The sequence below is a fragment of the Gymnodraco acuticeps genome, unplaced genomic scaffold (assembly GCF_902827175.1).
Source record: "Gymnodraco acuticeps unplaced genomic scaffold, fGymAcu1.1, whole genome shotgun sequence".
Classification (NCBI taxonomy): Eukaryota; Metazoa; Chordata; class Actinopteri; order Perciformes; family Bathydraconidae; genus Gymnodraco; species Gymnodraco acuticeps.
The window spans coordinates 122,083-137,870 of NW_022991970.1; the positions used below are offsets into that span (position 1 = coordinate 122,083).

Here is a 15,788-nt window from a genome sequence, read left to right on the forward strand (position 1 = left end):
CTCCTCTCGAGACCCCTCTCGAGTCACGGCTCAAGTCCCTACCCAATGTCCTGGTCCGTTGGAGGTTCCGCTGGGGGTCCTGCCAACTCCATGTCCTGTCCCGTTGGAGGCCCCGTCGACTACTCCTCTGCCGGGGGGTCCTACCAATCGTATATCTGTCCCGTTGGAGGTCCCGCCGTCTACTCTCCTGCCGGGGGTTCTGCCAGCTCCTTGTACTGTCTCGTTGGAGGTCCCGCCGACTACTCTCCTGCCGGGGGTCCGGCCAACCCTTTGTCCTGTGCCGTTGGAGGCCCCGCCGACTACTCTCCTGCCGGGGGTCCTGCCAATCCTTTGTCCTGTGCCGTTGGAGGCCCCGCCGACTACTCTCCTGCCGGGGGTCCTGCCAACCCTTTGTCCTGTCTCGTTGGAGGTCCCGCCGTCTACTCTCCTACCGGGGGTCCTGCCAACCCTATGTCCTGTCCCGTTGGAGGTCCCGCCGACTGCTCTCCTGCCGGGGGTCCTGCCAATCCCGTGTCCTGGTCCTCTTCCGTGGGGGATCCTGCCGAGGCCTGTCCCACCAGCTCCGACACCGGGTCCTGCCCGGCCTCCGGCGCTGTCCCGTCAGCGCCTTCCTGCCCGGCCTCCGGAGCTGGCTGGTCTTCGCCCTCGAGCCCGGGCCCTCTGAGAGCCGCAGTCTTCACCCTCGATCCCGGCCCCCTGAAAGCCACGGCCTTCGCCCTCGAGCCCGGTGCCCTGACTTTCCCGGCCGCGGCCCTCGCCCTCATGCTCGGCCCCCTGAGTTCGCCCGCGGTGGCCTTCGCCCCTCCATAACCCCCACCTTGGACTCTGTCTTGCCCCCGGGCCGTCCGCCCGAGTCCCCCTTCTCGGCTTCTGCCTTGCCCCCGGGCCGTCCGCCCGAAATCCCTTCCGGGTCCTCCGCGGTGCTCTTGGGTTGTCAGCCCAGACCCGTCCTCCGGACCCCCTCCACCCACTCTGGTGGCCCTAGTTTTGTGTCCCTCCTCCGGTCCCCCTCCACCCACCCTGCTGGACATTGTTTTTTTGGGGGGTTTTGGACGTTTATTGGACTGTTTTGGTGTTTTAGGGACGTCTTGAATCCGTCCCTTGAGGGGGGGGGTTCTGTTACGATTATTGTGTTATGTCACGTTTTGTATGTCTTGTTTTGGGTGTTTTGCTGTTCTCCCTGTCGTGTTTTCCTCCGTGTATATTGTCTGGTCCTTTTCCCTGTGTTTTTCCTCCTGTCGTTAGTTTCCCTGGTGTGTCTAGTTGTCTGATTGTGTTCACCTGTGGCCCTTGTGTTTCTCCTCCCCTGCCCGGCTGTTTCTCGTCTTGTGATTACCCCTCCCTGTATTTAGTCTTGGCTCTACCTGTGTTCAGTGTTGGTTCGTCTTTTGTTGGTGACTGAGTTCACCGGGGAGTGTTCTGTTTTGTCTGAGTTTTATTCATATCCTTGAAATAAAGGTGTTATCAGTTTATTCTGCATTTGGGTCCTGCCTGAAGCAGGCTTTACTCTAAGCCTCCAGCAGACATCCTGCTGAATACACAGACACACAGCTGCGACTGTGGGTGTTTCTCAATGTCGAGGAAAGCTGCTTCAGAGCCACTATTTAAAGGATACTACGTAATTGAGTGCCGCCGAAGGACTGTTCCAATGTCCAGGATACTTGGAATTCTACCGAGGCCGGCATACTTAGTTGCGGGACATTTCGAGGCTGCACATGTATAGACTCCGCGGTCTTAAAATCCCCACAATGCGTTGCCCACGGACCAATTTACAAAATCGATGGCGGAAAATGTAAGGCGGGGCCTCTCATATGACGCACACTTGCTAGCCTGTTCCATTCTTCGTTTTCCGAGGCTAGGAGGTATTCTTGCCTCGCTTCTTAAGGAACTCACTCGGAGGTACATGTGCTACGATAGGTTGGGACGTGTCATGTTGAGAGGGGGTCTGCCTGCAGGCCTCCACTCTCAGGACAGTTCCGGTGTAGGCTCCACTGTCAGGACACCTCCACTCTCAGTACAGGAAGTGACGATTCTGACGAACACGTTTTTTTCCCACCCTCCCGAAGGACTCGTCTGATGGAAGTTTTCAAATCACAATGGAGACTCATCACGGAGGTGATGAGTCTGCTCACCATGTACTTTGGGTCGGTCTTGGTCAAGTCCTTTTGACCCCCCCAGCCTGGTTCTCGTAAAGTTGACTTAGCCATTTTCCGCTCAAATGACACCATGGAGGAATGTAACGGGAGTTGACAGGGGACTCTGCCCGCCTCACGAGTGCCCATTTTCCGACACTTTTTTCACTTTTCCACCTATTTTCCCCGGTTGTATTAATTTTTCTTTTTTTTGGCTATTTCACCCGGTTCCTTCTACCGGGGACACTGTCCCCCCACGGCCTGTGTCCAGCCGTTTCCCCCCCCCCACTCATCCATATATTAATGGATTTGACAATTTTTGTTGCATTTTTCTCCTCTCCTCTCACTGATCGAATGGCAAATGCGACCCACCATCGGAGGGCCTCCACCGGCACTGCATAGTGCCGGTGCTCTGGCGGTCGGTTCCTCCGAACTGCGGGTTCGACTCTGATGGCAGGGAGGGTGTGCTGCGTTGGGGTGGGGGACTTCCCCCCACTCTGCGTTTCTCTTCCTTCCCGGGCCGGCCGATATGAAGCGTGACCAAGACACACCGTCTGACTCAAGGGCCCCACCACGGGTCCCGCGGCGGAGGTGGGGAGGTTCCAGCCGGAAACCTCCACCCCGGCAAACACGGTTGTTTCTCGAACCCTCCACTGTTGTCTAGCGGGTGTAACTAAAATACAAGATGTCGTTATTTATATATATATAAATATATATATATATAGATATAATAAGTATCAGTGCGATTTTATTTTGTATTGGCGTTCATTTCCTGTTCGGAAAGTGGTGCTTTACTGTAAGTAAACAATACTAGGTGTCCCTATTTTTATATATATTCATATATACATATGTAGATAATAAGTGTCAGTGCGATTTTATTTTGTATTTGCGTGCATTTCCTGTTCGGAAAGTGGCGCTGTACTGATAGTGGCAATTTTATTTTGTAATTCTTAGTGTGCATTCACTTCCTGTCCTGAGAGTGGAGGTGTCCTGAGACTGGCGCCTGCAGGCAGGCTCCCATGGTCACGTCGGCCGGATGTCGCCAATGACGTGATAGGAGCGACAATTCTGGATCTGCTTGTTAACACCAAGCTCCCAGGAAATGCGCCGGACTCTGATGAAAATATTTGTTGTGTCCAAACGGCGGTACTACAATTTCCGTATCAGTCCATGACGTCACTGGGCCCAGAAAGACTTTTCTGGGCTTTTCCCCATTGTAAATCAGCGGATACTTTTTTTTAAACTAAATAAACTACCCAGTATGAACTATTTTATAGCCCTTATTATAATCATTAGGTCCTTAAAGTTGTAAAATGCACTAAAAGCCAAATCTAGATTTATTTTCTGTCTCCATTCATTCAAGTGAGCCGAGAGTGGGAGCTCAGGGGGCGGGGCTTAAGGGGTGCATGCTCTGTGAGCGCACATACGGGTTCTTCTGCTCTGACAGCCAGGCATGACGGGTAATCTGTGACGTTTCGCTCTCTCAAAAGTTGGGTCATTTTGTCCTCATGCGCCAATGAGCAGCTCTCATAGGAAAGAACGAGATCCCGCCTCCGACGCTGTATCCAGTTCTTATTATACATCCATGGTTAGCACCCCCCTTTCTTTTCTTTTTTTTAGAGATGTGGGTACTGTAGAGTTATATTTGTATTTATTCATGTTAGCAAACTATGGATAAGCTTAAAATGGGAATAATTTGGGTAAAACTGTGAGCTGCATTTGGGGCCTGTTGACATGTGTTTTTGAGGACAAAGGAAGATGGGGGAAGGTGAGAGCATGTCCTGATTTGCATTCAACTTAGAACGAGCTACAGTGGTTGTGATATTAAGAGAGGTCCCTTGGGTTTCTCTGGTGCTTATCAACAGTAGCAGTTAAGTGAATACTGTTCAAACAATACCTGTGTTTGTGTTTTATATTGATTTCTCTGTTTTATCCTTTCATAAATGTAAGGACTACAAATGGCTATAAACATTCTGGGCTGGTTGGAGTAAACAGGGTTTTATGGCTCTGTGGGGGAGGTGTAGGTATGCAGGCCTTGAGACCTTTTGTTGTAAAGTGAGCCTGTTTGGTTTCCTGCTGCGTTTCCTGCTGCGTTGCGTCTCCCAATGAGATGACCTGAAAAGATGACCAGCTGACCTAACACCAAACCTCTCCTTCTTACTCTGGTATATATCCGGAGGATCCCTGGCGTTCGGCCTCTTCTTCACATGCTGCGCTCGGGTGAAAGTAGCTCTGCAGTATGCGGACTAGAGCAGGAGTAAGCCGGCATTACTCCTTAAGCATTGCAATATAACTGTAATATATCATGTTGTATTGTAATGATTGTATTGCATTGTCATATTGCCATTAAAGTAGATTATTGTTAACGGTTACTTTGTAGATATGGATTCCTTCCTGTATTATAACCAGCTTCATAGGAACGCGCGGAGATTTGAAAAGCGGACCAGTTATCCCTTTAAATCTCCAACAAAATGGTGACCCGACGTCTAGAGATAACGAAGCGGAGGAAGAATTCAGACGCTTTCAAACATCTCAGACAATCAGCAGGACTCTGCAACTTTGCAAATAAGGTAAGCAGACGATGAAAGTCGCCTGTCTGTAATTGGATACGCTAAAACTTTAGGATTGTCTGTAGGCGTTTCACAGTGTTTTTATAGTTTAAATGGAATATACAATGCATATTTTACTATGTTAGGAAAGTTATATACAAAACGTAAACGTGGATCGACAGGTAGACGAAAGTCCTGCGTGACGTGAAATAGAGCAGTTTGGCGTGGATCTGCAGGTGTTTATTCCTGAGTGGCGTAGAAATGGTGCAGTTTGTGTGAATGCGAGGTTTGAATCCTGCACGGCAAAACCTGAAAACTCGATATATCAGATCGAGTCGCCGTTTAAAACTGGGGTTTAAATAACAGACCAATGCTAAAAGCTTAAAGCCAGAGGTCTGTTATATATTAAACCAAGGTAGAGCGTTTCCCTTTGTCTGGAAACTTCTGCTGCTGCCATCTAGTGGCTGAAAGGGGGTATCACACCCTTGAAACTTCTGCTGCTGCCATCTAGTGGCTGAAAGGGGGTATCACACCCTTGAAACTTATGCGAGCTTAGAGTTTAATCATTACATTGCTGGCCGGTATTGTTTGGTAAACTGGTACAAAACAATAAGGGATTGAACATTTTTTACAACGACAGCACCAGGAGATGAGTAAACTCAAGAATCTGTAGAGTGTAAATACATTGTGCAAAACACATTTTACACTCGAACTGTTTGCAAATGTAGACAATATAAATAAATGTTCAGGAAGAAGACATAGGCCTACACTTGATTCAAATTTCATTACTGTGATCCGATTGGTGTGCTCTGCAGGTTTACTATTGTTCGAAGTAACAGTGGGATTTAAAATGAGAGAAGATATGGAGATGTTCTTTCATAGTGTGTGGAATATGTGATGCTGGAAACATGTAAGTATTTCAGAGTTGTGTTGAGTAAATATGTAACAATGGATGAAACAATTTTTGGAGTTAGTTTTTGTAATATCATAAGTAGACATTAATTATGTTGTTTAGATGGCATTTAACAACTAAGACAGATAGTATGATTAGAAAGAGACAGAGTGGAAAGGGTTGGATTTATTTAACATCAGTGTGCTAGACTTCTTATAGGTAATGTGTACCGGGACCTGGACTCCCCCTCTGAGTTAGAAAGGCTTTGATCCCGACCCTCCAAGCAGACAACGAGACCTAACCCAACAGGAGACTCCTCCTTCTCCATCGTACAGACAGAGAACCAGAGCTGAACCAACAACAACAACAAGACTACATCAAGACTGCAGCCAGAACTATCTCCACCTGTGGCATCCAGAACCAAACCAGCATGCTGACATACAGAGAGATACTCTCATCGGTCCCTCAAACAGGACATGAAGTTCCAAACTGCGCCGCGAGATTTGGCACAATAGACATGAGAGCAGAATCCGCCCTCCATAAAAACAGCAGAGAGACTGTAAAGGAGGAGTGCAACAACAGTGGCATGATGGGGCTGCGGATGTGACTGGGCCAATGGCTGCCTACAAAAGTTACAGCGGATGGATTCAACAGCTGATGGACTGAAGAGAAGACAGAATCAGAGGAGTTGGCATGGTCGATTAGAAGTGAGGAGGCCGGGGTCACGGCTTGAGAAAACCAGGGGAGGAGGAAAGGAGAACGGGAATGAGTGAGTTACACATAAACACACTTATTCACGAAACGCACATTTAAATAACTTGAATTAACTTCATAAATACGTAAAGACAGAAAGATTTATTAATCATTTGGTAAATTAAAAATAGCAGTAAAGAGGAAACTATTAAAGTAAAATGATAATCATCCTAAAACACACTGACAGAGTATAACCATATTCTTCAATATTTTCATCATGTTAACAATTCATTCTTTAAGACATTTTTATTCACGTGTGAATGAAGTAGTGATCTCATTGGTTACAATATTGATCACCATTAAAAGGATAGTTTTAGGAACCACTCTATAGGACAAATCTTTGTTTGTATTAATGGCTAGTGCCAAGCCACATATTAAATTCCAATCTAAAGTGTTGATTTCACCATTGTGGCATAGTTATTACCAGACTTCGGTTTTAAATCCTTGATAAAGGAGGGAGTAATTGTTGCATGTTCGGACACCCAAGGTTCCACACACTGCTAAAGAGTTTATCATTGTTTTTTAAGTAGACCAGAATTATAATGAGCTATGAAATGCAGAGCGACACAGATCCTAGTAATGTTTTGACTCAAGATAATAGTTATGTACAAAAGTTTCTGAAATAGATCATTAGACATTTTAATTAGTAGTGGTACTCGAAGGAAGTGAGTTTTGTACCAAGTTTCAGGAAAAGTGGGAGGCGGAAGTCCCAATGACAAGTGAGAATCATCTTGAAAATCATAGTTGAAATCGTGACATATTTTTGTAGACAAAGGATACTGGCCTATGCTGAAATGTCAAAGTCTCTGCAGAGCACGACACATGGCCAAAAAAGACGGAGACCAACTGACCTTTGACCCTGACCGACAGTGTAACTTGACAAGGCACTGTGGATGACTGACTCTGGGGTGAACCTGACCAAACTTGACATGACAACCAGACAGTGTGAGTGTGAATGAATGCCGGCATGTGATCAGTGTAACTGCATGATTCTAAAACAATAACTAACCAAGCATGTTTTTGGACTAACATATTATTTTGGAGCTCCAAGGGAAACGAGAGGTTTCCTAAAAATTCCACAAAAAGGGGAAACCGCACATGTGATATTTTCCTCTCACATGAGTTGGCGGTTTGCAAATGTAAAACTACAATCTGAAGGACGGAGAGGAACACTTCTTTTCACTGAAGTGTTCACTGTGGAAATAATGATAATAATGTTCGTTATGTCCCTAACCAATTACCTGACAGTTTTTGTTCCCCTCCCATTACAGGCTTTTGTTACACATGATTTCATGTGTAAAAAGGGGGAGTGAGTATAATGTATAAATGTTAACATGGCTGTAAAATTCACAATTTAAATTTTTCTTTTAAGGATTGAGCATTGAATGTAATTAACCTGCTCCATATCTGGGGATAAGATACTGTTTGATGAAGGTTGAGATGTTTCTAAATATTGATTTGAATTATAACAGGTAACAAAGAAGCAGTGGCCAAGGGGCTACTGTGAAACCGAAGAAGTTGACCTGTGATAATGAAACAATTTTGTAATATTTTAGCAGACATTAGAGTAACTGAGGTTTGAAATGTAGAAAGAACATATTACAGTTAAAGCTAAAACATAGTAGTGTATTGAGACAGAATTTAATTTAGACAACATCATGTAACTAGCCTGGTAAAGAAGTAAAAGCCATAGACTTTATTGTTTAGGTCATTATGGGGATATACATTTCATCTAAATGTATAATAGAAAGACATTTGATGACAGTTTGTTGGAATTCTGTATTCATTTTTTCAGCGTGATAATATCTAAGCACTGACAGGTAGAAGCAGAATCACCAGGAAATCATTCACTTTGTTAGCATCGTGATTTTGGTTGTTTTTGAATCCATAACATTAGTGTGTTTCTTTACCAGAAACATTAGCAGTTCATATTATATTTGGATTTTAAATAGGATTTCATTTAAAAATAAACACAGATGCTTGTCAGAAATTCAGAGCTATTGAAATATGTTATTTAGTTTACCTAAAGATGTTGAGGTTCTTATTTAGTTGGCACAATCCAAGTATTAAGATTCTGAAGCTGCACTGGCAGATACGAGGTCTACAATTAATTTGGAAAACCTGTTCACAGACGGCTGTTGTTTCAAGACACCCCACCAAGAGGCTCCAAGTGGGGCAAAACAGCTGAGCGTAGGCTTGAGGGAGTTGTATCAGATTTCTCCACACAGGTCACCGGCGCCAAAAGGGGGACCCGAGAAGCACGAGGACAAAGTGGCTCAACCCCAGGCTCTCCGACCCCGACCGAGTGACCCAGCGGACCTCTTATGCCGTCTGCCTGGGAGAAAAGGGGGACAGCTCGTACCACGGGAGCCAGTGTGCGGCGGGGAAACCACCTACTAGGACCAGGGGACGACATCAGGACGGACGTGGCCCTGGCAGACGTGGACTACTCGGAAGCAGCAGACTGGAGGAGCAGGACCCTGGAGACATCTCTACAGCATCGACCCGGAAGCCGCCATCAGCGGGCCGGAGGACGAGAAGGAGGAAGACATCTCTCTAGCAGGCAGCCCAGAAGCTGCTGTCAGCGGATTTGGGGAGACAAAGACACGGCAAGCCGGGACGGCGCAGCAGAGGAGTCTACTTCGCTCTGATCAGTTCTACCCGTGAAGGGAAAGCTGCATCTCCCCCTCCCTATTAGCTGTCCTTGTGGGCTATTCCTCGGGGGGGGGGGGGCTGATGATTCTAGCACTCAGCTACCCCCTCATGGTTCTTTCACTGCCATGGAAAGTGGTGTTCGGTCTCCATGAAGGTTTCAAGTACTCTGAATACCAGCTTCGGATGGATTTACGGACACAGTAGAAAAGAATGACCGTGGGTATATTTCAAAATGCCTTGTCTAAGTTTATCTCTGGAGAAGGAGATAAAAAGGGGGATTTGTAGAGTTATATTTGTATTTATTCATGTTAGCAAACTATGGATAAGCTTAAAATGGGAATAATTTGGGTAAAACTGTGAGCTGCATTTGGGGCCTGTTGACATGTGTTTTTTGAGGACAAAGGAAGATGGGGGAAGGTGAGAGCATGTCCTGATTTGCATTCAACTTAGAACGAGCTACAGTGGTTGTGATATTAAGAGAGGTCCCTTGGGTTTCTCTGGTGCTTATCAACAGTAGCAGTTAAGTGAATACTGTTCAAACAATACCTGTGTTTGTGTTTTATATTGATTTCTCTGTTTTATCCTTTCATAAATGTAAGGACTACAAATGGCTATAAACATTCTGGGCTGGTTGGAGTAAACAGGGTTTTATGGCTCTGTGGGGGAGGTGTAGGTATGCAGGCCTTGAGACCTTTTGTTGTAAAGTGAGCCTGTTTGGTTTCCTGCTGCGTTTCCTGCTGCGTTGCGTCTCCCAATGAGATGACCTGAAAAGATGACCAGCTGACCTAACACCAAACCTCTCCTTCTTACTCTGGTATATATCCGGAGGATCCCTGGCGTTCGGCCTCTTCTTCACATGCTGCGCTCGGGTGAAAGTAGCTCTGCAGTATGCGGACTAGAGCAGGAGTAAGCCGGCATTACTCCTTAAGCATTGCAATATAACTGTAATATATCATGTTGTATTGTAATGATTGTATTGCATTGTCATATTGCCATTAAAGTAGATTATTGTTAACGGTTACTTTGTAGATATGGATTCCTTCCTGTATTATAACCAGCTTCATAGGAACGCGCGGAGATTTGAAAAGCGGACCAGTTATCCCTTTAAATCTCCAACAGTACGGAGGAAAAGAGAGAGGGTTTTGTTTTCTGACACTTTGTGAGTTCCCTGACACACCGGGGACACATATGTATTAGCGGTGTAGCGGTTCACAAACGTTTTGGTTCGGTACATACCTCGGTTTTTAGGTCACGGTTCGGTGTGTTTTCGGTACAGCAGAAACAATTATCACAAAACATAAGATATTTTTTTGGGGGGTTTTAATTATTATTAAACAAATAAACAACAAAATGAACATTAAGATGCAGCATTTCGATGAACTGAAATAATCTGTACTTGGTCCACCTGTCTTTGTCCGTCATCCTTGTACGTAACTGTGAAACCAAAATGTTCCCAAACCGGAGACTTCAATGATGCTGGAGGATTTTCGAGCTCAACTTTATCTGCGTTCGCTATTTCGCCAGTTCCTCAAATTACTGACTAAATTTGAACGCATCCCTGTGACCAGCTCTCATAGTATGCCTCTCGTCCAATGAAATGACTTGGTTTCTCTATGACGCGTTGAACCCAATGTGAGCAAATTACACTGAATGTACACACGTGTACCGAACCGAAGGGCCCATACCGAATAATTTCGGTACGAATACGTCTACCGTCACACCCCTAATATTTATGTTAAAAAGACATCAAAAAGTGCATTTAGCACAATAGGTCCCCTTTAAGTTTATCAGAAGTACCTGCTGTTAGTATAATATTTTCCTCTTTATTCTTTGCTTCTGCGTTTACTTTACTTGTTTAGCTTGCAACAGGCAATAAGCTGCTTACCGTCACTGTCCAGGACGATACTTTAGCAAAACCAAAATGGCGCAGAAACGCACCACAGCATTTGAGCACCTGCTGTAGTCTTTTAGTCTCTCATCCTATTAATTCAACTATCACTTTCTCCGAACCCTAGTTGACCTGGTGTGATAATGACTTTTAAATAATAACTATGGCAAGTAATTTAGGTTGGCCTCTCCACACCTCTGTTAGCTCTATTCATAGAGAGTGACTTTGAGGTGTAAAGTATTCACACCATAGAAATAGATTCATCGTGGCAGCTTCACACAGACCAAACCTCATAAATCAAATTTTAGCAAATTACATACTTTGCTTTGAACATGATTAGGAAGCTATGCTAAGTGCACAGGTTGAGCAAATGTCATGAAGTCAGAGACTGAGAAACCCTTTCAAAACCAAGCAGATCAAGTAGAAATGTTCCAGTGTTAAACTGTTTTCACAATCGTGACAACATTACCAGTGATTAGTGTTTGATACCAGTGGGAGGTTAGGAAATCCACATCTAATTATATAGCTGGTATTCTCACATTGTAACATACACCACCCTGCAAAACCTGCTGTACGCTGTAATGCACAGTAGCAACCTGCCATCCATCTGTCTGGTAAAACAACTTAGCACAGACACATGTGTAATGTAGAGATGATCAATCACACACCACCAGCGTGAGCTGCCACTGTTATACAGGATGTGTATCATGCTGAGAGAGCAATTTCACAAAAATGCATGTGCATACCAATACACTCATTTCCGCTTTTACAAAGATCACACATTTCTCTTTTGACATCTGCCAGTCAGTGATGAAGCAACCAGGCCTGAAATAAATAGATGTGGCAAGGACTTAGTTTGTATAACATAAACAGTTACATTCTGAGCCATATGATGTGATCCTTACTACCATAGCTAATGGCAGATTGAGGCCAAATGGTGCTATAGCCTATATGCTATCAGCTTATCTGTGGTTAAGGGTGCTATTGACAGCCCTATGGGAACGCCCACCCAGAAGGCACACAAATCTGCCCAACAGCTCAGCTTATACCATAATGTTAGCCAAAATGCTAGTTAGTTGTTGTTCAATCTAATGCACAAACCAAGCCTGGCCACAGAATCCTGTTTCAGAACGAAATCCCCCAGAGCAGGAGATTGTGGATTTGTGCAACCCTCAAAGGCACCAGACTTCATAGACATCAACAATAATTTGAACTGGCTGATCATCATTAAAATCACACCCACGTGAACACCAATGAAACTCATCATCTCATTAGATGGTTTTTCCATTTTCTAAGACCCTAGTCACACGGAGACGATAACAACCGAATTCGATATCAAAAAAGTCTTCCGCCCACACGCAATCGGCACCAGAAACGTGTCCGTCCACACGAGACCGCTCGACCCGCTGGAGATGCTTTAGTACATATTCCGGGCCTGTAAGTGGCGCTGTACTTCCGCCACAAAATACACCAAAATCAGCGAAGAAGACCCCCGAGCATGGTTGCCCTTCTTTTTATTCTGTAGTTCATAGTTCTCCATGTCCACTTGTTACTGATGGTTGTGGTAGAGGAGCTGTAGATTTTGCACTAACATCTGTAGCATGGTCAGTAGTGTCTGAAGCACAAAAGCAACCCTGTGATCTGCCATTGTTGTTGTTGGCGAAACACAACAGCAGCGGTGGGGAGAGAGGCAGCGCTCTGGCTGTTTCGGCGGCTGCTATTTCTCTTTTTCTCCCTCCCCAAGGCGAGCGTGTACTCCTGCTGTAAAAGGCAGGTGCACCGCACCCACTGCCACTAACTCTGAGCCTGGCGTTCTCCCCGGTAGTCCACCAGCAGATGAAAAACACCCACCTCTCCGCCTCTTCCAAGGGACGAGGGGAACCGTGCGGGGGGGGGGGGGGGGGGGGTCTGCTGGAGGCTCCTGCTGGGTGCACTGTCCTGCGAGATACCGGGACCTGGCTCGAAACACTAAGAACACTGTTGTTGTTGGCGAAACACATCAGCAATGACGCGGGGGGAGCAGTAGAGGTGGGGAGAGGCGGGGCTATTGCATCATCATTATCAGGAAATGATCGTATAGGGCGTACACACACAGAGCCGGTTGGCCCCCCAGAGCGTTGCGTCTGCAGATCTACCCACCTTGGGATCCGTCATCGTTATTGTTTCTGCGTTTCCCTGTCAGCCTCGTGTGTATATGATAGAGAACTGTAGCGGATACGACCCGTATCGTCTCCGTGTGGCTGCAGCATAAGAATCACCAACTCTTAAGAAAAAAAGACCCACTTCTGGGGTCATTTGGGTGTATTTTCCATATCTCTGGACAACCCAGTCTCACGGCATTTTGTGTAATAGTCACGAAATTAATTTAACACGAATCAATAGATTAAATGAATTTCGTGATTATAACAAGAAATGCAGTGAGACTGGGTTGCTCAGTCTATGTCTGGAACCCATCGGTCGATTTTGATGATTGACACATCTTTTTTTAACCGATAGAGCCAATAGAATCAAGAGGGAAGTTCCTAAATCCATCTAAACATTACCATTGGTGAATGGGTGATGCGCAGCCAGCAAGCCCAACACCGGAAGCTCTCATACACTCTCTCTCTCAAAGCAACTATCTTGTTTGTGCAGAACCGATGAAGTATAAAATATTTCTACCGTGAGTTGTGTGCTAAGTGCGTTACATTTTTTCGCTTAGTGCTAATGAGGCTTGGTATTACCCTTGTGTTTCGTTTAGCTAAACATTGTTAATATTGTCTGATAGCTGAGTTTCTTCCCCCAAGTGGGTATGACACATTCATAGTTTGTTAAATATTAAGAAGCCCTCAGGCGCTGTTTCTTGCAAGATGTTGCGTTTTGCCAGCATGGGGCTGTAACAAGAAACCCCTAACAGCATTAAGTTAGATAAGAAGCTGCGCCAGAAAGGCTAACCTTGCTAGCCACCACCAACATTAGCTTATTAGCACAGCCTTGACACTAAATACATTACTGTCTTTCACCTCCTAAAAAGCATTATTGACCCATCAAAAACACACATAACTGTCTGTAACTTTGTATGATTTTGTCTTGGCAGTTTGATTCTCCACAAGATATAATGTTAACGCTATGTAAAATTCAAAGTAAACAGCTTTATTTGAGGCTAGATGTTTTATGGTTAAAAATGTCCATGGCCTCTGTCTCTGCCAACAGTCTTGGTGGTCTTTATCCTCTTTCACCATCCATCTGCTTATAATATTCGCTTATTGCTGATGAAACATACCCCAGCTACTGTTACAGCTTTATGTTATCACTGTGACAAATGATACTCATCGAATCAGAGATGCAATATACTTTCATAAAGAATATTGTTCAAGGTTTCACTAAAATGCAAGAGTGACTCATCATACCAGGGAAAGTCAGGGAATGAAAGTGTATGTTTGCTCAAGTCAATGAATGAACAGAACCAGCATTCATGAGAGGTATATTTGGACGTGGTTAGCAAGCAGCAAACTTATTTTTGCTGCTAAATAAATTCATACTGCTGCTGCAACTGTCATACTGCTGAAAGGAAGTCAAATATAAGATTTTTACTGAGTTGCTATCGGGTAAAATTAGACTGAAATTAAAATGTTATCTCTTGGTAAGTTAGTTATCTGTGATCTATTTCTTTTCCACTGTTGACTAACAACAAGCTGAAAAGCTGAACTAAAAAACACAACTTAGAAATTACCTAGAAAAAAGTAGATTTAAAGGGAAAGCCCCTTGTTATAGCTAAGACATAAGATACACCTTTTCAATGTCTAACAGAAACACACACACACACACACACACACACACACACACTGAATAAATCCTCTTCATGCTCCCAAACCTTGCCCTATTTTCTTGGCATTGGTGAGTACCTATTCTGTTGACCCGTTGCTGCATTAGAGGACTTTATTAGACTTTGCACCCGGGCCCTAATTGATTTTTGATGGATGTTGCGATCGTAACCTGGTCTCAGAATAGAGTCAAACGCTGGGCTGAACCCAGAGAGACACACAGCCAGCCTCTGATCTCAGCTCTCACACAGACAGGACATACCACAGCTCTGCGGCAAAGCTAAGACAGGAGCAGAGATTCAGAGTCACAGATAGACCAGAGAGGAATGGAGATGAAAGGGGGAGTCGGAGGGGGGAACAGAAAGGTGGAGTGTTAGGAGAGGCCTTTGCTAAACAGATAGAAAGATGCATCTGTAACACAACTTAATTCATCTTTCTATGTCTGCTCTATCTCTACCCAGCTCTCTCCCAGTCTGTCCCTCTCTTACACACAGTTTCTCTCTCTCTCAGGGGGCACTCACCTGCAGGGGCCCGCTGGCTGGCATGGTGGATCTCAGCGACGTCAGGTCGATGTCTCGGATCTGCTCCCCTCTCTCTGTCTTCCCAAGTCCCTGCATAATAAGGCCCGAAGTGTGCAAGCAACCCAGCACACACACACTCTCACACTCAAGTGTTACCCCCACAGCGGAGAAAATGCTAATGCAAGGATGGCAGTGGTCGCTATGAAAGGAAATGACCCTGGACGCCAGGCACCAAGCACCAGGCCGGAGAGACAGCGAGACAAACAAACGGCTTATTCACCCGCTCCCTCTCTCTCTTTCTCTCTATTCTCCACTTGTACCAAATCTAGGTTGTCGAAATGCTGGAAATGGACATCAGGGTGAAAACCAAGCAAATATTGTCCAAGTTTTACCATATAAGTTAGGCCTGTCCCTATCCATGATTCTATTTGAATTTCCAAACCAATATACACCAAGTAACATGTATTTGTGCTTGTTTGCCCAACAAAAACATTCTGCTGTATTTCTGTTAAGTTAACTGAGGTCAGATGTCTTCTTGTAAAGCACAGAGGCTCCACTGTTGGGAGTTTACAGCTCTCTAAAGCAGGGAACCCCA

At 45.1% G+C, this 15,788-nt stretch overlaps 1 protein-coding gene across 6 annotated transcripts in view; it reads right to left on the reverse strand.

The window, feature by feature from the left end:
* Positions 1 to 15,426, reverse strand: part of LOC117536123 (ninjurin-2-like) — an 82,705-nt gene extending 67,279 nt beyond the window's left edge. For all 6 annotated transcript variants that reach the window (XM_034200858.1, XM_034200857.1, XM_034200856.1 and 3 more), the window contains exon 1: positions 15,194 to 15,426. In XM_034200858.1, the coding sequence (XP_034056749.1) occupies positions 15,194 to 15,289 (96 nt within the window). In that variant the 5' untranslated portion in view covers positions 15,290 to 15,426. The remainder of the gene's footprint in view (positions 1 to 15,193) is intronic.
* Between the last annotated feature and the right edge of the window lie 362 nt (positions 15,427 to 15,788).